Raw genomic sequence first — 25,847 nt, 5'->3', positions numbered from 1 at the left:
TATTGGAACTGGATGAATTACTCCCATCCTTAACAGGTCTTCTACACAATGTAAGAATGCCTGTCTTTTTATTTGGTTTGAAGATAATTGAGACCTGTGGAACCTTCCCCTTGGGGGTAGTTCCTTGAATTCCAGGAGATAACCTTGAGAAACTATTTCTAGTGCCCAAGGATCCTGAACATCTCTTGCCCAGGCCTGAGCAAAGAGAGAAAGTCTGCCCCCCACCAGATCCGGTCCCGGATCGGGGGCCATCCCTTCATGCTGTTTTGGTAGCAGTGGCAGGCTTCTTGGCCTGCTTACCCTTGTTCCAGCCTTGCATCTGTCTCCAGGCTGGTTTGGGTTGAGAAGTATTACCCTCTTGCTTAGAGGATGTAGAAGTAGAGGCTGGTCCGTTTCTGCGGAAGGGACGAAAATTAGGCTTATTTCTAGCCTTAAAAGACCTATCCTGAGGAAGGGCGTGGCCCTTTCCTCCGGTGATGTCTGAAATAATCTCTTTCAAATCAGGCCCAAACAGTGTTTTGCCCTTGAAAGGGATGTTAAGTAATTTTGTCTTGGAAGACACATCCGCTGACCAAGACTTCAGCCAGAGCGCTCTGCGCGCCACGATAGCAAACCCTGAATTTTTCGCCGCTAATCTCGCTAATTGCAAAGCGGCATCTAGAATAAAAGAGTTAGCCAATTTAAGTGCATGAACTCTGCCCATAATCTCCTCATACGAAGATTCTTTATCGAGCGACTTTTCTAGTTCTTCGAACCAGAAACACGCTGCCGTAGTGACAGGAACAATGCATGAAATTGGTTGAAGAAGGTAACCTTGCTGAACAAACATTTTTTTAAGCAAACCCTCTAATTTTTTATCCATAGGATCTTTAAAAGCACAACTATCTTCTATGGGAATAGTAGTGCGTTTGTTTAGAGTAGAGACCGCCCCCTCGACCTTAGGGACTGTCTGCCATAAGTCCTTTCTGGGGTCGACTATAGGAAATAATTTCTTAAATATAGGGGGAGGTACAAAAGGTATGCCGAGCTTTTCCCATTCCTTGTTTACTATATCCGCCACCCGCTTGGGTATAGGAAAAACATCGGGGGGCACCGGAACCTCTAGGAACTTATCCATCTTACATAATTTCTCTGGAATGACCAAATTGTCACAATCATATAATAATAATAATAATACCTCCTTAAGCAGTGCGCGGAGATGTTCTAATTTAAATTTAAATGTTACAACATCAGGTTCAGCTTGTTGAGAAATTTTCCCTGAATCTGAAATTTCTCCCTCAGACAAAACCTCCCTCCTGGCCCCTTCAGATTGGTGTGAGGGTATGTCAGAAGCGTTATCATCAGCGTCCTCTTGCTCTTCAGTGTTTAAAACAGAGCAATCGCGCTTTCTTTGATAAGTAGGCATTTTAGATAAAATATTTGCAATAGAATTATCCATAACAGCCGTTAATTGTTGCATAGTAATAAGTATTGGCGCACTAGATGTACTAGGGGCCTCTTGTGTGGGCAAAACTGGTGTAGACACAGAAGGGGGTGATGCAGTACCATGCTTACTCCCCTCATCTGAAGAATCATCTTGGGCACTATTATTATCTGTGGCATCATTGTCCCTACTTTGTTTGGACACCATGTCACAATTATCACATATATTCAAATGGGGAGACACATTGGCTTTCATACATATAGAACATCGTTTATCTGATGGTTCAGACATGTTAAACAGGCTTAAACTTGTCAACAAAGCACAAAAAACGTTTTAAAATAAAACCGTTACTGTCACTTTAAATTTTAAACAGAACACACTTTATTACTGAATATGCGAAAAAGTATGAAGCAATTGTTCAAAATTCACCAAAATGTCACCACAGTGTCTTAAAGCCTTAAAAGTATTGCACACCAAACTTGAAAGCTTTAACCCTTAAAATAACGGAACCGGAGCCGTTTTTACATTTAACCCCTATACAGTCCCAGGAATCTGCTTTGCTGAGACCCAACCAAGCCCAGAGGGGAATACGATACCAAATGACGCCTTCTGTAAGCTTTTTCAGTGGATCTTAGCTCCTCACACATGCATCTGCATGCCTTGCCTTCCAAAAACAACTGCGCATTAGTGGCGCGAAAATGAGGCTCTGCCTATGACTAGAGAAAGGCCCCCATCTGAAAAAGGTGTTCATACAGTGCCTGCCGTTTTTTAACAACAATCCCCTAGATTATAATAACTATAAAGCGCTATAATCTGTCAAATATGCTTAGCAAGTAATCGTTTTAGCCCAGAAAAATGTCTACCAGTTTTTTAAGCCCTTATAAAGCCTTTATTCTCATACTTAATCTAAGAAAATGGCTTACCGGTCCCCATAGGGAAAATGACAGCCTTCCAGCATTACCAAGTCGTGTTAGAAATGTGGCCATCATACCTCAGGCAGAAAAGTCTGCCAACTGCTTCCCCCAACTGAAGTTACTTCATCTCAACAGTCCTGTGTGGAAACAGCAATCGATTTTAGTAACGTTTGCTAAAATCATCTTCCTCTCACAAACAGAAATCTTCTTCTCTTTTCTGTTTCAGAGTAAATAGTACATACCAGCACTATTTTAAAATAACAAACACTTGATTGAAGAATAAAAACTACATTTAAACACCAAAAAACTCTTAGCCATCTCCGTGGAGATGTTGCCTGTGCAACGGCAAAGAGAATGACTGGGGTAGGCGGAGCCTAGGAGGGATCATATGACCAGCTTTGCTGGGCTCTTTGCCATTTCCTGTTGGGGAAGAGAATATCCCACAAGTAAGGATGACGCCGTGGACCGGACACACCTATGTTGGAGAAAACTGTCACAGTTGAAATAACAACGAACTAATACGGTTATAGCAACCAATTTTAAACAGTAAATGTATGAAATTAGCAGAGGATTGCACCCATTAGCAAAAGGATGATTAACCCCTCAATACCCAAAACGGATAATCAATTTAAGATTTAACGCTTTTCTCACAGTCAAACACACTGTCACAGGTCTGCTGTGACTGATTACCTCCCTCAAAAATGAATTTTGAAGACCCCTGAGCTCTCTGGAGACGTCCTGGATCAAAGAGGAAGAAGCAGGAAGACTGTGCTAGAATTTTAACTGCGCAACAAGGCGCTAAAAAAAGGTCCCTCCCACTCATATCACAACAGTGGGAGACCTGATATAACGGTGTCTATGCAATACATTAGCCATGTGGAAAAAATTCATGCCCAAAAAGATTTATCACCAAAGTACCTCACAAAACGAATAACATGCCAGTAAACGTTTTAAAAAACAACTTTCCAGTGTTATGCAAAGTTATCACTAAGCCTGCTACCAGTCGCTTCTACTGCAGTTAAGGCTCATACATTTATTTCAGTACTAACAGTATTTAAAGTTAAATTCTAGTCCCTAGAAAATAACTCAACTGCGCATACATTTATCAGCCTGATACCAGTCGCTACTACTGCATTAAAGGCTGTACTTACGTCATATGGGTAACAGCAGTGTTTTCATAGTCAATTCCATTCCTAGAAAATATTTTACTGCACATACCTCATTTGCGGGGGACCCCGCATGCTATTCCCTTTTCTGAAAGTACCCCACTCCTCAGAATGTGCGAGAACAGCCAGTGGATCTTAGTTACGTCTGCTAAGATCATAGAAAAAACGCAGGCAGATTCTTCTTCTAAATACTGCCTGAGAGAACAAACAGCACACTCCGGTGCTATTTTAAAATAATAAACTTTTGATTGAAGAATGTTACTCCTGTCTCCTCTCACAACCTCCTTTGTTGAGACTTGCAAGAGAATGACTGGATATGACATGTGAGGGGTGGAGCTATATAGCAGCTCTGCTTGGGTGATCCTCTTGCAACTTCCTGTTGGGAAGGAGAATATATCCCATAAGTAATGGATGACCCGTGGACTGAACACACTTAACAAGAGAAAGTAATTCCCTGAGAAACAAGATTGTTTGACGTCCACCAAGAAAGTGACTGACTTAACAACAGATCAAGCCGAATTATCTGTGAGATTGGTGTATGCCCTATCCCACTGCCTCAACATGCAAAGCTGAAGAAGATGGAAGTGGAACCTTGCAAAACAAATGGTATCTGACGCTACAACCATCAGACCCACTACCTCTATGAACTGAGTCTCTGGAACAAGAGACAAAGACTGAAGATTCTGACAAGCTGATTGAAGCTTGAGTTTGCGTTGATCTGTCAAATATAGAAACATGGTAACAGAATCTATAAATCACACCCTAAAAGGAAATTCTTGTATGAGAAATCAGAAAACTCTTTGCAACATTTACCTTCCAGCCATGACTGCGAAGAAACAATAGTAGTTTGGTTGTATGAGCATTTAATAAATGTAATGATGGCGCCTGAACCGAAATATCGTCTCGGTACGTCGCTACAGCTATACCCTGAGCCCTGATGACAGACAGCAATGCCCCCAGAACCTTGGTAAAAATCCTGAGAGCTGTTGACTATCTAAAAGGAAGAGCAACAAACTGGTAATGCCTGTCCTGAAACGCAAAACAACAGATGATGATCTCTGTGAATAGGAATGTGAAGGTAAGCATCCTTCAAGTCTGTGGTTGTCATAAACTGACACTGTTGGGGTAAAGGAAGAATAGATCTAATAGTTTATATTTTGAATGAGGGAACCCTCAATAATTTGTTCTAAGTCTTTAGATCCAAAATAAATATGAAAGATCCCTCCTTCTTTGGAACAATGAAGATGTTCCTCCATGGGTACTGGGTTGATCACCTCCATGTTCTCTAACTCCTGAACACACTAAAACAAGGGGCTCCTTTTTTAAGACATGTCACAGAAGAAACCTACCTCGAGGAGGCCTTGATCAAAAACCTTTTCTGCAACCTTGAGTTACTTAGCATTGGAAGCTTGAGTTTATATATATTGAGTAATATATTTATATATTGAATAAATATTGATACATTTATTTATGAATAAATAGAACATATTCTGCCATGTGAAGAACACTGGAATGGGAAATATTCATATTTTTATGTTGGGTTAGCGCGAGAGTGGGTTGTTAGGTTTTTCCACTTTTTTCCCCCATTGACACTTTTTTGGACAGTATTGTTTGATACAGTTTTTTTTTATCCCAATAGTAACAAGTTGAGGGAGTGCTAGTTTTACCCAATTGTGTTTTTAGAAAACCTTTGGTGTAGGGTGCCTTTGCCTCTTCCTGGTGGCCAGCTGATGAATTCCCAACAGTAAGGAATTGTAGACTCTCACCACATTAAGAAAGAGGTATATAACTGAGCATAATATAAAACTAAGTTTCCTTGGAAATGTTATTTGTGCAAACAAATAACTGCAATGTTTGTGCTTGTCTATTTATCACTTTTGCATTGTACAATTAATGGTTTGTTAATAAAGTAAAAAAAAACGTATAGCTCCTTAAATTAAGCAACCATTAAAGGGATAGTAAACCCCAAAATTTTCTAATATGATTCAGATAGAACATACAATTTTAAACAACTTTCCAATTTAATTCTATTATCAAATTGTCTTCATTCTCTTGTTATCCATTGATGAAGGGACAGCATTGCACTACTGACAGGAAGATGAAAATATCTATTTAGCCAATCACAAGAGACAAATAACTGCAGGCACCAATTAGCAGCAGCTCCCACTAGTGTATCATGCAAGTTTAATTTTGACTTTCCTATCCCTTTAAGAAACTTTTTTGAACTAAAAGAAGGGATGTTTCCATTATTTTGAATTTTTTATATCAGCCAAGCTATACATACTTGGTGTTCGCTTTCCTTGTTCCACTTCTGGCACCTTCAGAACTGTGTGAAGTGATTCGGGGTGTTCTGGAATTATGTCAGTCTGAAGCCCCTCATCCTCAGACTCCACCATCTGCTCTATAAAGGAAATATAGAAAGAGAGCATGTGTATCCCACAGAACAGTATTTATGTGTAATTTGTCACTGCTTATTTTGTCTTATCTGTAAAGTAGATATGGTACTTCCATCAATACCTTTTACAATGACCATCTATCTATTATCAGCTATAATTAAACAGCATAGCACCCAACACAATATTATGGTTAATACAATAATAAAAAGAAAGATAGGTCTGTGCTAGCTTACAACTTATTTAGCCACTGCAAAAATCTATCTCCAATAGATATATGAACACATTTTCAAAAACAAAAATTTATGCTTACCTGATAAATTTTTCTCTTTCGGAATGATGATAGTCCACAGTCCACCATAACATATGGGATATATTTCCCGCCATTAGGAGAAGGTCAAGAACCCATACAAGAGCTTTAAAACCCTCCCATCTCTCTCTAGTTTTACGTATAGACGAGTAGAGAATAGGAAAGAGAAAGGTAGGAAAGGCAAACCAAGGTCTATAGATGTGTCATTAGAACTGTCGCCCATAAGGTGGGTGGGGCCTGTGGACCATCATCATTCAGAAAGAAAATTATTTATCATCAGGTAATCATACATTTGCTTTCCTTTCGTAAAAACATAATTTATGCTTACCAGATAAATGTCTTTCCTTCCAGGCAGCGAGAGTCCACGACTTCATTCTTTACTGTTGGGAAATACAACATCTGGCCACCAGGAGGAGGCAAAGACACCCCAGCCAAAGGCTTAAATATCCCTCACACTTCCCCTATCCCCCAGTCATTCTGCCAGAGGTAACAAGGAAAAGTAAAAGAAACATCAGGGTATAAAAATGCCAGAAGAAAAAATATAAAAAGGGAGCCGCCAAACAAAAAATTTTTTTACGGGTGGGGTCATGGACTCTCCCTGCCAGGAAGGAAAGGAATTTATCTGGTAAGCATAAATTTTGTTTTCCTTCCATAAGGCAGGGAGAGTCCACGACTTTATTCCTTACTGTTGGGAAACCTATACCCAAGCTGCAGAGGACACTGAACGAATAACGGGAGTGAACAAAAAAAGAGGCGGACCCTATTCTAAGGGCATTACAGCCTGCAAAACTTTTCTCCCAAAATCTGCTTCAGCCGAAGCAAACACATCAAACTTGTAAAATTGAGAAAAAGTGTGTAAGGAGGACCAGGTAGCCGCCTTACAAATCTGAAGGTTACGATCCGACACCACCTTAGGGAGGAACCCTTATCAACATGAAAAACAAGATAAGGGGAGTCACATTGTAAAGCAGAAATCTCAGAAACTCTGCGCGCAGAGGTAATAGCCAGCAAAAAAAGAACCTTTCAAGATAACAATTTAATGTTAACAGTATGCATAAGCTCAAACGGAAACTGCTGCAAAACACTAAGAACAAGATTTAGGCTCCAAGGTGGAGCCCCAGATCTAAACACAGGTCTGATCCTAGTCAGAGCCTTACCAAAGGACTGCACATCCGGAAGCTCAGCCAATCTCTTGTGCAGTAACTCTGACAGGGTGGTATCTGTCCCTTTAGGGAACTAGCAGATAGAGCCTTCTCCAGTCCATCCTGGAGAAAAGACAAAATCCTGGCAACCTTAACCTTATGCCAGGAAAAAACACGCTCTTCATACCAGTACAAGTAAGTTCTCTACACTTTATGGTAGATACAACAAGTAACTGGCTTACGAGCCTGAACCAGAGTGTTGATAACACTCTCAGAGAACCCTTTCTTGGCAAAGACTAAGCGTTCAATCTCCAAGCAGTCAGCCTCAGAGAATCTAGATTTTGATGAACGAAGGGACCCTGTATCAGCAGATCTCTGAGACAAGGTAACCTCCACTGAGGAGATGAGGACATCCCCACCAGATCCGCAAACCACGTCCTTCGCGGGCCACGATGGAGCAATCAGAATCACTGATGCTCGCTATTGCTTGATGCGAGTCACCACACGAGGAAGAAGCGGTAATACAGGAAAAATGTATACGAGTCTGAACCTCCATGGGGGCATCTATCAAATCTGCCTGAGGATCCCTCGACCTCGACCCGTACCTGGGTAGCTTGGTATTGAGGCGGAATGCCATGAGATCTATCTCCGGCGTTCCCCACTCGCTTCATATCTCTGCAAACACCTTGGGTGGAGAGACCATTCCCCTGGGTGAAAGGATTGCCTGCTGAGGAAGTCCGCTTCCCAGTTGTCCACATCCGGAATGTGGATAGCTGACAGCGTACATCTGTGAGTCTCCACCCACTCTAGTATCTGAGATACTTCTCGTTCCCCCTGACCCCCTGATGGTTGATGTAGGTAACCAAGGTTATATTGTCTTATTGGAATCTGATAAACTGGGACGAACCCAGAAGGGGCCAAGCCTTCAAGGCATTGAAGACTGCCTGGAGTTCCAAAATATTAAAATATTGATCGGCAGGGAGGACTCTTCCTGAGTCCACAGTCCTTGTGCCTTCTTGGCACCCAAAACGGCTCCCCAGCTGGATAGGCTTGAGTCTGGAATCACAATCTCCCAGGACGGTCTCAAGAAGCATGTGCTTTGGGAGAGATGATCTGGACAGAGCCACCAAGAGAACGAGTCTCTCGACAGGTTGTCCAGCATGATCTGTTGAGACAGATCTAAATGGTCGCCGTTCTATTGTCTCAGCATGCATAGTTGTAAGGGTCTGAGATGGAATCTGGCATAAGGAATTATGTGCATACAGGACACCATGAGTCCGATCACCTCCATACACTGAGCCTCTGAGGGTCTCAAGGAGGCCTGGAGGGCAAAACATGCAGAAGTTAGCTTGCAACGTCTCTGATCTGTGAAGAATATTCTCATGGATATGGAGTCAATTATTGTCCCCAGGAAATTCACCCTTGTACTTGGAGTAAGAGAACTCTTTTCCAAGTTTATCTTCCATCTATATGATAGCAGAAGATTGAGAAGGGACTCTGAATGTTCTTCCACTAGATGAAAAGATGGTGCCTGTACCAAGATATCGTCCAGGTAAGGTGCTACTGCAATACCTTGTGCTCTGGCAGCGGCTATAAGAACCCCCAGAACCTTCGAAAATATCCTTGGAGCAGTAGCTAGGCCGAACGGAAGAGCATTGAACTGGAAGTTCTAGTCCAAAAAGGCAAAACAATCCTCAGGAACTGAAAATGTTCCCTGTGTATCAGGATGTGAAGGTATGCATCCTTCAGGTCTATTGTTGTCATAAACTGTCCTTCCTGAACCAGAGGAAGGATTGACCGTATTATCTCCATCTTGAAAGAGGGAACACTCTAGCACTTTAGGTTCAGAATTAAAAGAAAAGTTCCCTCCTTCTGTTAAACCATGAAAAGGTTTGAATAAAACCCCAAACCTCTTTCTGCTGTAGGTACCGGGACAATTACTCCTAGAAAGGAGAGATCACATACACAACCTAAGAAGGCAGCCCTCTTTTCTGGTCTTGTTGACAGGCTGGAGAGTAGGAATCTGCCCCTGGGCGGATGAGACTTGAACCCTATCTAGTATCCTTGAGATACTACCTCCAGGACCCAAGGATCCTGTACATCCTGGAACCAAGCATCTGGAAAAAAGTCTGCCCCCCTACTCGATCTGATCCCAGATCGGGGGCCGCCCCTTCATGCTGATTTGCTCTCGGTGGGCTTCTTAGTCTGTTTGGACTTATTCCGGGACTGAGCCGGCTTCCAAGTACTCTTGGGCTGCTCGGACTTGGATGAGGATTGCTGTCGTTGTGATTTGTCAGAACGAAAGGAATGAAAATTAGACAATTGCCGTCCCTTAGGCCTATATTTCTTATCCTGCGGTAGGAAGGCACCTTTCCCTCCGGTAATGGTAGCACTGAAGTCATTACAAGTCTTGTAAGTATAGCTGTACCTCAAGCCTTTTAGTCGTAAAAATTAAGTTTTTTCATGGGACTTCAATAGCGCAGACATTGCGAGTTTTGCGGTGAGGCTAAAAAGCTTGCGTTCCAGCCTATACCGACAAGATCCATTTCACAATCTGAGAGCAGTAGTTATAAATTTTAATCAACAAAACTGTTACATAAAACTCATAACAAAAGTGTTAATAAGTACACTAACACCGATAAACCGAGCCCCCACGCATTGCAAACACTATATTAAATGTATTATCCCCTAATCTGCCACTCCTAACATCGCCACCACTAATAAAATGTATTAACCCCAATTCCGACGCTCCCCGACATCGCTGCCACTATACTAAAGTTATTAACCCCTATTCCCCGCATCCCAACATCGCCCACACTATAATAAAGATATTAATCCCTATTTCTCCAACATAGGTGTGTCCGGTCCACGGCGTCATCCTTACTTGTGGGATATTCTCTTCCCCAACAGGAAATGGCAAAGAGCCCAGCAAAGCTGGTCACATGATCCCTCCTAGGCTCCGCCTACCCCAGTCATTCTCTTTGCCGTTGTACAGGCAACATCTCCACGGAGATGGCTTAGAGTTTTTTAGTGTTTAACTGTAGTTTTTCATTATTCAATCAAGAGTTTGTTATTTTCAAATAGTGCTGGTACGTACTATTTACTCAGAAACAGAAAAGAGATGAAGAATTCTGTTTGTATGAGGAAAATGATTTTAGCAACCGTAACTAAAATCCATGGCTGTTCCACACAGGACTGTTGAGAGCAATTAACTTCAGTTGGGGGAACAGTTTGCAGTCCCTTGCTGCTTGAGGTATGACACATTCTAACAAGACGATGTAATGCTGGAAGCTGTCATTTTCCCTATGGGATCCGGTAAGCCATGTTTATTACGATTGTAAATAAGGGCTTCACAAGGGCTTATTTAAACTGTAGACTTTTTCTGGGCTAAATCGATTGATTATTAACACATATTTAGCCTTGAGGAATCATTTTATCTGGGTATTTTGATATAATAATATCGGCAGGCACTGTTTTAGACACCTTATTCTTTAGGGGCTTTCCCAAAGCATAGGCAGAGTCTCATTTTCGCGCCGGTGTTGCGCACTTGTTTTTGAGAGGCATGGCATGCAGTCGCATGTGAGAGGAGCTCTGATACTTATAAAAGACTTCTGAAGGCGTCATTTGGTATCGTATTCCCCTTTGGGTTTGGTTGGGTCTCAGCAAAGCAGATACCAGGGACTGTAAAGGGGTTTAAAGCTTAAAACGGCTCCGGTTCCGTTATTTTAAGGGTTAAAGCTTCCAAAATTGGTGTGCAATATTTTCAAGGCTTTAAGACGCTGTGGTGAAAATTTGGTGAATTTTGAACAATTCCTTCATGTTTTTTCGCAATTGCAGTAATAAAGTGTGTTCAGTTTAAAATTTAAAGTGACAGTAACGGTTTTATTTTAAAACGTTTTTTGTACTTTCTGATCAAGTTTATGCCTGTTTAACATGTCTGAACTACCAGATAGACTGTGTTCTGAATGTGGGGAAGCCAGAATTCCTATTCATTTAAATAAATGTGATTTATGTGATAATGACAATGATGCCCAAGATGATTCCTCAAGTGAGGGGAGTAAGCATGGTACTGCATCATTCCCTCCTTCGTCTACACGAGTCTTGCCCACTCAGGAGGCCCCTAGTACATCTAGCGCGCCAATACTCCTTACTATGCAACAATTAACGGCTGTAATGGATAATTCTGTCAAAAACATTTTAGCCAAAATTAACCCTTGTCAGCGTAAGCGTGGCTGCTCTGTTTTAGTTACTGAAGAGCATGACGACGCTGATATTAATATCTCTGAAGGGCCCCTAACCCAATCTGAGGGGGCCAGGGAGGTTTTGTCTGAGGGAGAAATTACTGATTTAGGGAACATTTCTCAGCAGGCTGAATCTGATGTGATTACATTTAAATTTAAATTGGAACATCTCCGCATTTTGCTTAAGGAGGTATTATCCACTCTGGATGATTGTGAAAATTTAGTCATCCCAGAGAAACTATGTAAAATGGACAAGTTCCTAGAGGTGCCGGGGCTCCCAGAAGCTTTTCCTATACCCAAGCGGGTGGCGGACATTGTTAATAAAGAATGGGAAAGGCCCGGTATTCCTTTCGTCCCTCCCCCCATATTTAAAAAATTGTTTCCTATGGTCGACCCCAGAAAGGACTTATGGCAGTCAGTCCCCAAGGTCGAGGGAGCGGTTTCTACTTTAAACAAACGCACCACTATTCCCATAGAGGATAGTTGTGCTTTCAAAGATCCTATGGATAAAAAATTAGAAGGTTTGCTTAAAAAGATGTTTGTTCAGCAGGGTTACCTTCTACAACCCATTTCATGCATTGTCCCTGTCACTACTGCCGCATATTTCTGGTTTGATGAACTGCTTAAGGTGCTCGATAGTGACTCTCCTCCTTATGAGGAGATTATGGACAGAATCAATGCTCTCAAATTGGCTAATTCTTTCACTCTAGACGCCTCTTTGCAATTGGCTAAGTTAGCGGCTAAGAACTCTGGGTTTGCTATTGTGGCGCGCAGAGCGCTTTGGTTGAAATCTTGGTCGGCTGATGCGTCTTCCAAGAACAAGCTACTAAACATTCCTTTCAAGGGGAAAACGCTGTTTGGTCCTGACTTGAAAGAGATTATCTCTGATATCACTGGGGGTAAGGGCCACGCCCTTCCTCAGGATCGGCCCTTCAAGGCAAAAAATAGACCTAATTTTCGTCCCTTTCGTAAAAACGGACCAGCCCAAGGTGCTACGTCCTCTAAGCAAGAGGGTAATACTTCTCAGGCCAAGCCAGCTTGGAGACCAATGCAAGGCTGGAACAAGGGAAAGCAGGCCAAGAAACCTGCCACTGCTACCAAGACAGCATGAAATATTGGCCCCCGATCCGGGACCGGATCTGGTGGGGGGCAGACTCTCTCTCTTCGCTCAGGCTTGGGCAAGAGATGTTCTGGATCCTTGGGCGCTAGAAATAGTCTCCCAGGGTTATCTTCTGGAATTCAAGGGACTTCCCCCAAGGGGGAGGTTCCACAGGTCGCAGTTGTCTTCAGACCACATAAAAAGACAGGCGTTCTTACATTGTGTAGAAGACCTGTTAAAAATGGGAGTGATTCATCCTGTTCCATTAAGAGAACAAGGGATGGGGTTCTACTCCAATCTGTTCATAGTTCCCAAAAAAGAGGGAACGTTCAGACCAATCCTAGATCTCAAGATCTTAAACAAATTTCTCAAGGTCCCATCGTTCAAGATGGAAACCATTCGAACTATCCTTCCTTCCATCCAGGAAGGTCAATTCATGACCACGGTGGATTTAAAGGATGCGTATCTACATATTCCTATCCACAAGGAACATCATCGGTTCCTAAGGTTTGCATTCCTGGACAAACATTACCAGTTCGTGGCGCTTCCTTTCGGATTAGCCACTGCTCCAAGGATTTTCACAAAGGTACTAGGGTCCCTTCTAGCGGTGCTAAGACCAAGGGGCATTGCAGTAGTACCTTACCTGGACGACATTCTGATTCAAGCGTCGTCCCTTCCTCAAGCAAAGGCTCACACGGACATTGTCCTGGCCTTTCTCAGATCTCACGGCTGGAAAGTGAACGTGGGAAAGAGTTCTCTATCCCCGTCAACAAGGGTTTCCTTCTTGGGAACAATTATAGACTCCTTAGAAATGAGGATCTTTCTAACAGAGGCCAGAAAAACAAAGCTTCTGGACTCTTGTCGGATACTTCATTCCGTTCCTCTTCCTTCCATAGCTCAGTGCATGGAAGTGATCGGGTTGATGGTGGCGGCGATGGACATAGTTCCTTTTGCGCGCATTCATCTAAGACCATTACAACTGTGCATGCTCAGTCAGTGGAATGGGGACTATACAGACTTGTCTCCGAAGATACAAGTAAATCAGAGAACCAGAGACTCACTCCGTTGGTGGCTGTCCCTGGACAATCTGTCTCAAGGGATGATGTTCCACAGACCAGAGTGGGTCATTGTCACGACCGACGCCAGTCTGATAGGCTGGGGCGCGGTCTGGGGATCCCTGAAAGCTCAGGGTCTTTGGTCTCGGGAAGAATCTCTTCTACCGATAAATATTCTGGAACTGAGAGCGATATTCAATGCTCTCCAGGCCTGGCCCCAGCTTGCGAGGACCAGGTTCATACGGTTTCAATCAGACAACATGACGACTGTTGCGTACATCAACCATCAGGGGGGAACAAGGAGTTCCCTAGCGATGGAAGAAGTAACCAAAATTATTCTTTGGGCGGAGTCTCACTCCTGCCACCTGTCTGCTATCCACATCCCAGGAGTGGAAAATTGGGAAGCGGATTTTCTGAGTCGGCAGACATTGCATCCGGGGGAGTGGGAACTCCATCCGGAAATCTTTGCCCAAGTCACTCACCTGTGGGGCATTCCAGACATGGATCTGATGGCCTCTCGTCAGAACTTCAAAGTTCCTTGCTACGGGGCCAGATCCAGGGATCCCAAGGCGGCTCTAGTGGATGCACTAGTAGCACCTTGGACCTTCAAACTAGCTTATGTGTTCCCGCCATTTCCTCTCATCCCCAGGCTGATAGCCAGGATCAAGCAGGAGAGGGCGTCGGTGATCTTGATAGCTCCTGCGTGGCCACGCAGGACTTGGTATGCAGATCTGGTGAATATGTCATCGGCTCCACCTTGGAAGCTACCTTTGAGACGAGACCTTCTTGTTCAGGGTCCGTTCGAACATCCGAATCTGGTTTCACTCCAGCTGACTGCTTGGAGATTGAACGCTTGATTTTATCGAAGCGAGGATTCTCAGATTCTGTTATCGATACTCTTGTTCAGGCCAGAAAGCCTGTGACTAGAAAGATTTACCATAAAATTTGGAAAAAATATATCTGTTGGTGTGAATCTAAAGGATTCCCTTGGGACAAGGTTAAGATTCCTAGGATTCTATCCTTCCTTCAAGAAGGATTGGAAAAAGGATTATCTGCAAGTTCCCTGAAGGGACAGATTTCTGCCTTGTCGGTATTACTTCACAAAAAGCTGGCAGCTGTGCCAGATGTTCAAGCCTTTGTTCAGGCTCTGGTTAGAATCAAGCCTGTTTACAAACCTTTGACTCCTCCTTGGAGTCTCAATTTAGTTCTTTCAGTTCTTCAGGGGGTTCCGTTTGAACCCTTACATTCCGTTGATATTAAGTTATTATCTTGGAAAGTTTTGTTTTTAGTTGCGATTTCTTCTGCTAGAAGAGTCTCAGAATTATCTGCTCTGCAGTGTTCTCCTCCTTATCTGGTGTTCCATGCAGATAAGGTGGTTTTACGTACTAAACCTGGTTTTCTTCCAAAAGTTGTTTCTAACAAAAACATTAACCAGGAGATTATCGTACCTTCTCTGTGTCCAAAACCAGTTTCAAAGAAGGAACGTTTGTTGCACAATTTGGATGTTGTTCGCGCTCTAAAATTCTATTTAGATGCTACAAAGGATTTTAGACAAACATCTTCCTTGTTTGTTGTTTATTCAGGTAAAAGGAGAGGTCAAAAAGCAACTTCTACCTCTCTCTCTTTTTGGATTAAAAGCATCATCAGATTGGCTTACGAGACTGCCGGACGGCAGCCTCCCGAAAGAATCACAGCTCATTCCACTAGGGCTGTGGCTTCCACATGGGCCTTCAAGAACGAGGCTTCTGTTGATCAGATATGTAGGGCAGCGACTTGGTCTTCACTGCACACTTTTACCAAATTTTACAAGTTTGATACTTTTGCTTCTTCTGAGGCTATTTTTGGGAGAAAGGTTTTGCAAGCCGTGGTGCCTTCCATTTAGGTGACCTGATTTGCTCCCTCCCTTCATCCGTGTCCTAAAGCTTTGGTATTGGTTCCCACAAGTAAGGATGACGCCGTGGACCGGACACACCTATGTTGGAGAAAACAGAATTTATGTTTACCTGATAAATTTCTTTCTCCAACGGTGTGTCCGGTCCACGGCCCGCCCTGGTTTTTTTAATCAGGTCTGATATTTTATTTTCTTTAACTACAGTCACCACGGTACCATATGGTTTCTCCTATGCAAATATTCCTCCTTAACGTCGGTCGAATGACTGGGGTAGGCGGAGCCTAGGAGGGATCATGTGACCAGCTTTGCTGGGCTCTTTGCCATTTCCTGTTGGGGAAGAGAATATCCCACAAGTAAGGATGACGCCGTGGACCGGACACACCGTTGGAGAAAGAAATTTATCAGGTAAACATAAATTCTGTTTTCGCCGCTCCCCGACACCGCCGCCACTATAATAAACATAAGATATTAACCCCTAAACCGCAAGCCCCCCACAACGAACTATACTAACTTAAACTATTAACCCCTAAACCGGAAGCCCCCCACAAAGAAATATACTAAATTAAAATATTAATCCCTAAACCGAAAGCCCCCCACATTGCAATAAACCAAATCAAACAAGTAACCCCTAAACCTAACGCCCCCCTAACTTTATATTAAAATTACAATTTCCCCATCTTAAATTAAAACTTACCTGTCAAATTAAAAAAACTAACTTTAAACTAACAATTGAACTAATATAACTATTAAACTACCAATTAAAGAAAACTAAAATACATATTAAAAAATCCTAACACTACTATAAAAATTACAAAATATCTAATTACAAAAAATAAAAAATACTAAATTACAAAAAATAACAAACGAAATTATCAAAAAAAGAATTACACCTAATCTAATAGCCCTATAAAATAAAAAGTCCCACCCAAAATAAAAAAACCTAACTCTAACAAAAACCTAAGATACCCATTGCCCTGAAAAATGCATTTGTATGGGCTTTGTCCTTGAAAGGGCATTTAGCTCTTTTGCATTGCCCTGAAATGGGCATTTAACTCATTTAAGAAAAGCCCAAACCCTAAACTAAAAAAAAGCCAATAGAATGAGAGTTGCTTAAATCCTATTGGTTGATTTGAACAGCCAATAGGATTTTACCAGCCCTAATTCCTGTTGGCTGATTCAAAATTTTCAGCCAATAGGAATGCAATGGTACTCGCAGTATAAAAGGGGTACCTTGCATTTCAATCCTCAGTGTGCGGTGGACGATTGCATGAAGAGGACCTCCACATTGGATTGATGAACCTTCGCCTGGACCTTCACCTCCGCGCATCGCCACTCCGCCTCAGCTGGGATGAAGATGGAGCCGTCTGGATGAAGATGCCTCCTGGATGAAGATAGAGCCGCCGGGATGAAGATCATTCAAGCGGGACTTCAACAACTGTAAGTACCTAAAGAGGGTTTAGTGTTTTTTAAGTTTTTTTTGGGGTGGGTTTTTTTTTTAGATTAGGGTGGGTACTCTTAAAAGAGCTGAATGCCCTTTTAAGGGCAGCAAAAGAGCTTAATGCCCTTTTTCAGGGCAATGCCCATACAAATGCCCTTTTCAGGGCAATGGGTAGATTAGGTTTTTTTAGATAGATTTTTTATTTTGAGGCTTTGGGGGGTGGGGGTTTGTAATGTTAGTGGGTCTTTGTATTTTTTTCAGAAAAAAGCTGATATCTTTAGGTCATTCTAGATTAGGTTTCTTTTTATTTTGGGGTGTTTTTTTTTTTAAAATGGGTATTAGAATAATAATAATTTTTATTATTTTGGATAATTCGTTTATTATTTTGTGCTATGGTTTTTTTTTTTTCGTTTTGGGGTGGGTTTTAATTTTTAGATTAGGGGTTGGGCATTTCATAAAAAAATGAAGCAGGAGCTTTAGATCCTAACAGTCCCTGAATCATTTTCCCTATGAACTAGTGAACTTTACATAATGTATAATTAAATACAGCATATAAATCTAGCCCAACTGGTAGATAACTCCCTCCTTGTTGTGAAGGAGGATAACAGTCTCCATGTCACATGCATTGTGCCTGCCACTGCCGTAAACATCCAAAAGGATATGTCCCATTAAGAGCAGAGGGTTTTAACCCCTTCAGTGCCAGCCTTCTAGCCCCAGAAGAATAAAAAGGCACTTACCTGCATTCTAGTCGTCCGGCAGTCAGACGACTCACTTAGTTTGAGAAGATGCCGCTCCTCACAGAGACCTGTGTAAAAAGAAAGAGAGTAAGCTTACTCAGTCTTTCTATACCAGGGCAGCAACATGTTAGGAAAATGCAGCAAAGCCCACTTTACAAGTTCCTAACTGCTTTAAAGCCACTGCTGAAGAGACTAACGTGGAGTACAGCTAGACCCAGATTGTGATGGAAGGCCAGAGCAATCTTGCCCAGACTTCAAAATAAAAAAATCTTGATAGAAGAATCTTAAATCAGGACACCTAATTACTTCACCTCTTCCCTGTATTAGAGGCAAAGAGAATGACTGGGGTTTGTGGGAAGGGAAGTGATACTTAACAGCTCTGCTGTGGTGCTCTTTGCCTCCTCCTGCTGGCCAGGAGTGATATTCCCAACAGTAATTAATGATGATCCGTGGGATGGATCAGGGGGTGGGATGTGTCAGTTGGGAGGCTGACCTCTACACTAAAGCTAAAATTAACTCCTTCACTGCTGGGCATAATTCACATGTGGTGCGCAGCAGCATTTAGCGGCCTTCTAATTACCAAGCAACGCCAAAGCCATATAAGTCTGCTATTTCTGAACAAAGGGGATCCCAGAGAAGCATTTACAACAATTTGTGCCATAATTGCACAAGCTGTTTGTAAATAATTTCAGTGAGAAACCTACAATTTTGAAAAATGTAAAGTTTTTTTTTTAATTTGCTCGCATTTGGTGGTGAAATGGTGGCATGAAATATACCAAAATGGGCCTAGATCAATACATGGGGTTGTCTACTACACTACACTAAAGCTAAAATTAACCCTACAAGCTCCCTAATTAACCCCTTCACTGCTGGGCATAATACACGTGTGGTGCACATCAGCATTTAGTGGCCTTCTAATTACCAAAAAGCAACCCCAAAGCCATATAAGTTTGCTATTTCTGAAAAAAGGGGATCCCAGAGAAGCATTTACAACCATTTGTGCCATAATTGCAGAAGCTGTTTGTAAATAATTTTAGTGAGAAACCTAAAGTTTGTGACAAAATATGTGAAAAAGTAATTTTTTTTTTTTTTTATTTAATTGCATTTGGCGGTGAAATGGTGGCATGAAATATACCAAAATGGGCCTAGATCAATACTTTGGGTTGTCTTCTAAAAAAAAGGCAGTGGTACCTTCCATTTAAGTACCTGCCTTGTCCCTCCCTTCATCCGTGTACTTTAGCTTTGGTATTGGTATCCCACAAGTAATGGATGATCCGTGGACTGGATACACCTTACAAGAGAAAACACAATTTATGCTTACCTGATAAATTTCTTTCTCTTGTGGTGTATCCAGTCCACGGATCATCCATTACTTGTGGGATATTCTCATTCCCAACAGGAAGTTGCAAGAGGACACCCACAGCAGAGCTGTTATATAGCTCCTCCCCTAACTGCCATATCCAGTCATTCGACCGAAAATACGCAGAGAAAGGAGAAACCATAGGGTGCAGTGGTGACTGTAGTTTAAATGAAAAAATTACCTGCCTTAAAATGACAGGGCGGGCCGTGGACTGGATACACCTCAAGAGAAAGAAATTTATCAGGTAAGCATAAATTGTGTTTTCTCTTGTAAGGTGTATCCAGTCCACGGATCATCCATTACTTGTGGGATACCAATACCAAAGCTAAAGTACACGGATGAAGGGAGGGACAAGGCAGGTACTTAAATGGAAGGTACCACTGCCTGTAAAACCTTTCTCCCAAAAATAGCCTCCAAAGAAGCAAAAGTATCAAATTTGTAGAATTTTGAAAAAGTATGAAGCGAAGACCAAGTCGCCGCCTTGCAAATCTGTTCAACAGAAGCCTCATTTTTAAAGGCCCAAGTGGAAGCCACAGCTCTAGTAGAATGAGCTGTAATCCTTTCAGGAGGCTGCTAGCCAGCAGTCTCATAGGCTAAGCGGATTATGCTTCTTAGCCAAAAAGAAAGAGAGGTTGCCGAAGCCTTTTGACCTCTCCTCTGTCCAGAGTAGACAACAAACAAAGCAGATGTTTGACAAAAATCTTTAGTAGCTTGTAAGTAAAACTTTAAAGCACGAACCACGTCCAGATTGTGTAATAGACGTTCCTTCTTTGAAGAAGGATTAGGACACAAGGATGGAACAACAATCTCTTGATTGATATTCTTGTTAGATACCACCTTAGGTAAAAACCCAGGTTTGGTACGCAGGACTACCTTATCCGTATGGAAGATCAGATAAGGAGAATCACACTGTAAAGCAGATAACTCGGAGACTCTACGAGCCGAGGAAATAGCTACCAAAAACAGAACTTTCAAAGATAAAAGTTTGATATCTATGGAATGAAGAGGTTCAAACGGAACTCCTTGAAGAACCTTAAGAACCAAATTTAAGCTCCATGGGGGAGCAACAGGTTTAAACACAGGCTTGATTCTAACCAAAGCCTGACAAAATGCCTAAACATCTGGAACATCTGCCAGACGCTTGTGCAAAAGAATAGACAGAGCAGAAATCTGTCCTTTTAAGGAACTAGCTGACAATCCTTTTTCCAAACCATCTTGGAGAAAAGATAATATCCTGGGAATCCTAACCCTTGGATTCACACCAATAAAGATATGTACGCCATATTTTATTGTAAATTTTCCTGGTGACAGGCTTTCGTGCCTGTATTAAGGTATCAATGACTGACTCGGAGAAGCCACGCTTTGATAAAATCAAGCGTTCAATCTCCAGGCAGTCAGTCTCAGAGAAATTAGATTTGGAGGGTTGAAAGGACCCTAAAGTAGAAGGTCCTGTCTCAGAGGCAGAGTCCCTGGTGGAAAGGATGACATGTCCACCAGATCTGCATACCAGGTCCTGCGTGGCCACGCAGGTGCTATCAAAATCACTGATGCTCTCTCCTGCTTGACCTTGGCAATCAGTCGAGGGAGCAGAGGAAACGGTGGAAACACATAAGCCAGGTTGAAAGACCAGGGTGCTGCTAGAGCATCTATTAGCGTCGCCTTGAGATCCCTGGACCTGGATCCGTAACAAGGAAGCTTGGCGTTCTAGCGAGACGCCATGAGATCCAGTTCTGGTTTGCCCAAACGATGAATCAATTGTGCAAACACCTCCGGATGCAGTTCTCACTCTCCCGGATGAAAAGTCTGACGACTTAAAAAATCCGCCTCCCAGTTCTCTACACCTGGGATATGGATAGCTGATAGGTGGCAAGAGTGAATCTCTGCCCAGCGAATTATCTTTGAGACTTCTAACATCGCTAGGGAACTTCTGGTTCCCCCTTGATGGTTGATGTAAGCCACAGTCGTGATGTTGTCCGACTGAAATCTGATGTATCTCAGAGTTGCTAACTGAGGCCAAGCCTGAAGAGCATTGAATATCGCTCTTCCAGAATATTTATTGGAAGGAGTGTCTCCTCCTGAGTCCATGATCCCTGAGCCTTCAGGGAGTTCCAGACTGCACCCCAACCTAGAAGGCTGGCATCTGTTGTTACAATTGTCCAATCTGGCCTGCGAAAGGTCATACCTTTGGACAGATGGACCCGAGATAGCCACCAGAGAAGAGAATCCCTGGTCTCTTGATCCAGATTTAGTAGAGGGGACAAATCTGTGCAATCCCGTTCCACTGACTGAGCATGCATAGTTGCAGAGGTCTGAGATGTAGGCGTGCAAACGGCACTATGTCCATTGCCGCTACCATTAAGCCGATTACTTCCATGCACTGAGCCACCGAAGGGCGCGGAATGGAATGAAGAACACGGCAGGAATTTAGAAGCTTTGATAACCTGGACTCCGTCAGGTAAATTTTCATTTCTACAGAGTCTATCAGAGTCCCAAGGAAGGAAACTCTTGTGAGTGGCGATAGAGAACTCTTTTCCTTGTTCACTTTCCACCCATGCGATCTCAGAAATGCCAGTACTACGTCCATATGAGACTTGGCAATTTGGAAGTTTGACGCCTGTATCAGGATGTCGTCTAAATAAGGGGCCACTGCTATGCTCCGCGGCCTTAGGACCGCCAGAAGCGACCCTAGAACCTTTGTAAAGATTCTTGGGGCTGTAGCTAATCCAAAAGGAAGAGCTACAAACTGGTAATGCCTGTCTAGAAAGGCAAACCTGAGAAACCGATGATGATCTTTGTTATCGGAATGTGAAGATAAGCATCCTTTAAATCCACTGTAGTCATATATTGACCCTCCTGGATCATAGGTAGGATGGTACGAATAGTTTCCATCTTGAATGATGGAACTCTGAGGAATTTGTTTAAGATCTTTAGATCCAAAATTGGTCTGAAGGTTCCCTCTTTTTTGGGAACCACAAACAGATTTGAGTAAAAACCCTGTCCCTGTTCCTCCTTTGGAACTGGATGGATCACTCCCATAACTAAGAGGTCTCGTACACAGTGTAAGAATGCCTCTCTCTTTATCTGGTTTGCAGATAATTGTGAAAGGTGAAATCTCCCTTTTGGGGGGGAATCTTTGAAGTCCAGAAGATATCCCTGGGATATAATATCCAACACCCAGGGATCCTGGACATCTCTTGCCCACGCCTGGGCGAAGAGCGAAAGTCTGCCCCCTACTAGATCCGTTACCGGATAGGGGGCCGTTCCTTCATGCTGTCTTAGAGGCAGCAGCAGGCTTTTTGGCCTGCTTACCTTTGTCCCAGGTCTGGTTTGGTCTCCAGACCGTCTTGGACTGAGCAAAAGTTCCCTCTTGTTTGCATTAGAGGAAGTTGATGCCTCACTTGCCTTGAAGTTTCGAAAGGCATGAAAATTAGACTGTTTGGCCCTTGATTTGGACCTGTCCTGAGGAAGGGCATGACCTTTTCCTCCAGTGATATCAGCAATAATCTCCTTCAAACCAGGCCCGAATAGGGTCTGCCCCTTGAAGGGAATGTTAAGCAGCTTAGATTTTGAAGTCACGTCAGCTGACCATGATTTAAGCCATATCGCCCTGCGCACCTGTATAGCAAAACCAGAATTCTTAGCCGTTAGTTTAGTCAAATGAACAATGGCATCAGAAAACAAAGGAATTGGCTAGCTTAAGTGCTCTAAGCTTGCCAAGTATGTCATTCAATGGAGTCGCTACCTGTAAAGCCTCTTCCAGAGACTCAAACCAGAACGCCGCAGCAGCAGTGACAGGAGCAATGCATGCAAGGGGCTGTAGGATAAAACTTTATTGAATAAACATTTTATTAAGGTAACCTTCTAATTTTTTATCCATTGGATCTAAAAAAGCACAACTGTCCTCGACAGGGATAGTAGTACGCTTTGCTGAAGTAGAAACTGCTCCCTCCACCTTAGGAACTGTCTGTCATAAGCCCCGTGTGGTGGCGTCTATTGGAAAGATTTTTCTAAAAATAGGAGGGGAAGAGAACGTCACACCTGGTCTATCCCATTCCTTATTAATCATTTCTGTAAACCTTTTAGGTATTGGAAAAACATCAGTACACACCGGCACTGCATAGTATTTATCCAGTCTACACAATTTCTCTGGCACTGCAATTGTATCACAGTCATTCAGAGCAGCTAAAACCTCCCTGAGTAACACGCGGAGGTGTTCAAGCTTAAATTTAAATGTAGAAATATCAGAATCAGGTTGCATCATCTTTCCTGAGTCAGAAACATTACCCACAGACTGAAGCTCTCCTTCCTCAGCTTCTGCATATTGTGAGGCAGTATCAGACATGGTTCTTAAAGCGTCAATATGCTCTGCATTTCGTCTAACCCCAGAGCTATCTCGCTTACCTCTAAATTCAGGTAGTCTGGTTAATACCGCTGACAGTGTATTATCCATGACTGCCGCCATGTCTTGTAAAGTAATCGCTATGGGCGCCCTAGAGGTACTTGGCGCCATTTGAGCGGGAGTCCCTTGAGCGGGAGTCAAAGGATCTGACACGTGGGGAGAGTTAGTCGGCATAACTTCCCCCTCGTCAGATTCCTCTGGTGATAAAAAATTTTAAAGACAGAATATGATCTTTATTGCTTAAAGTGAAATCAGTACATTTGGTACACATTCTAAGAGGGGGTTCCACCATGGCTTTTAAACATAATGAACAAGGAGTTTCCTCTATGTCAGACATGCTTGTACAGACTAGAAATGAGACTAGCAAGCTTGGAAAACACTTTAAATCAAGTTAACAAGCAAATATAAAAAACGGTACTGTGCCTTTAAGAGAAACACATTTTGTCAAAATTTGAAAAACAGTAAAAAAAGGCAGTAAATCAAACGAAATTTTTACAGTGTATGTAATAAGTTAACAGAGCATTGCACCCACTTGCAAATGGATGATTAACCCATTTTGCAAAAAAACGATATAGACGTTTTTTAACAGACACAACAAACTGCCACAGCCTGCTGTGGCCCTACCTTCCCCAATAAACGACTTTGGAAAGCCTTTGAGCCCTTTAGAGATGTCCTATAGCATACAGGGGACTCCTGAGGGAAGCTGGATGTCACAGTTTGAAATTTTAACTGCAACAACTGTAACTTTTATTCTACAACAGTGGAAAGCCTCATTTTAAGCCAGCCATGTGGAAAAAACTAGGCCCCAATAAAGTTTTATCACCAAAGCATATATAAAAACGATTAAACATGCCAGCAAACGTTTTATATTGCAATTTTATAAGGGTATTGCCCCTGAGAGTAAGAATGATACCAGTCGCTATTAAATCACTGTATTCAGGCTTAACTTACATTAATCCGGTATCAGCAGCATTTTCTAGCATTTCCAATTCTAGAAAAAAATTGTAACTGCACATACCTCATAGCAGAGTAACCTACACGCCATTCTCCCGCTGAAGTTACCTCTCTCCTCAGACATATGTGAGAACAGCAATGGATCTTAGTTACAACCTGCTAAGATCATAGAAAACTCAGGCAGATTCTTCTTCTATTTACTGCCTGGGATAAAATAGTACAACTCCGGTACCATTTAAAATAACAAACTTTGATTGAAGATAAAAAACTAACTATATTTCACCACTCTCACTCTCTCTTACTACCTCCATGCGTGTTGAGAGTTGCAAGAGAATGACTGGATATGGCAGTTAGGGGAGGAGCTATATAACAGCTCTGCTGTGGGTGTCCTCTTGCAACTTCCTGTTGGGAATGAGAATATCCCACAAGTAATGGATGATCCGTGGACTGGATACACCTTACAAGAGAAATTATATACATGTCAAGGGATATTCAGGGATTCCTGACAGATATCAGTGTTCCAATGTAACTAGCGCTAATTTTGAAAAAAAGTGGTTTGGAAATAGCAAAGTGCTACTTGTATTTATTGCCCTATAACTTGCAAAGAACATATAAACATTGGGTATTTCTAAACTCGGGACAAAATTTAGAATGGGTGTTTTTTGATGGTTGTAGATGTGTAACAGATTTTGGGGGTCAAAGTTAGAAAAAGTGTGTTTTTTTCCATTTTTTCCTCATATTTTATAAAAAAAATTATAGTAAATTATACTAAAAGATAAAAGATATGACCGAGATTCAAACTCCAAGGTGGAGCATTAGATCTAAACACAGGTTTGATCCTAATCAGAGCCTTAACAAAAGATTGCACATCAGGGAGCTCTGCGAGCCTCCTGTGCAACAAAACAGAAAGGGCCGAAATCTGTCCCCTCCGGGAACTGGCAGAAAGGCACTTCTCCAGACCTTCCTAGAGAAAGGAAAGAATCCTGGCAGCCTTAACCTTATGCCAGGCTTAACCATGCTCTTCACACCAGAATAAGTATGTTGTCTGATTGGAATCTAATAAACTGGGACGAACCCAGAAGAGGCCAAGCCTTCAGAGCATTGAAGATCGCTCAAAGTTCCAAAAAGTTGATCGGGAGGAGGGATTCCACTCGAGTCCACAGGCCCTGTGCCTTCCTGGCACCCCAAACAGCTCCCCATCATGATAGACTTGCATCCGTAATCACAATCTCCTAGGATGGTCTCAAGAAGGATGTCCCTTGGGACAGGTGATCTGGACAGAGCCACCAGGAGAGCGATCCTCTCGACCAGTTGTCCAGAGAAAT

The 25,847-nt window shown here is 42.5% G+C and overlaps 1 protein-coding gene across 6 annotated transcripts in view; it reads right to left on the bottom strand.

Moving 5' to 3' along the window:
• The window catches only part of ACIN1 (apoptotic chromatin condensation inducer 1), a 448,130-nt gene that overhangs the window by 260,169 nt on the left and 162,114 nt on the right, over nt 1–25,847 (bottom strand). For all 6 annotated transcript variants that reach the window (XR_008400654.1, XR_008400652.1, XR_008400653.1 and 3 more), the window contains one exon: nt 5,788–5,904. Coding sequence is in view for 3 of the 6 variants with exons in the window: in XM_053702293.1 (XP_053558268.1) it covers nt 5,788–5,904 (117 nt within the window). In the remaining 3 variants the exon portion in view is untranslated. The remainder of the gene's footprint in view (nt 1–5,787; nt 5,905–25,847) is intronic.

The sequence above is a fragment of the Bombina bombina genome, chromosome 2 (genome assembly GCF_027579735.1).
Source record: "Bombina bombina isolate aBomBom1 chromosome 2, aBomBom1.pri, whole genome shotgun sequence".
NCBI lineage: Eukaryota > Metazoa > Chordata > Amphibia > Anura > Bombinatoridae > Bombina > Bombina bombina.
Note: the sequence above shows the minus strand (reverse complement) of the source record. Positions and strands in the feature narration are given on the sequence as shown.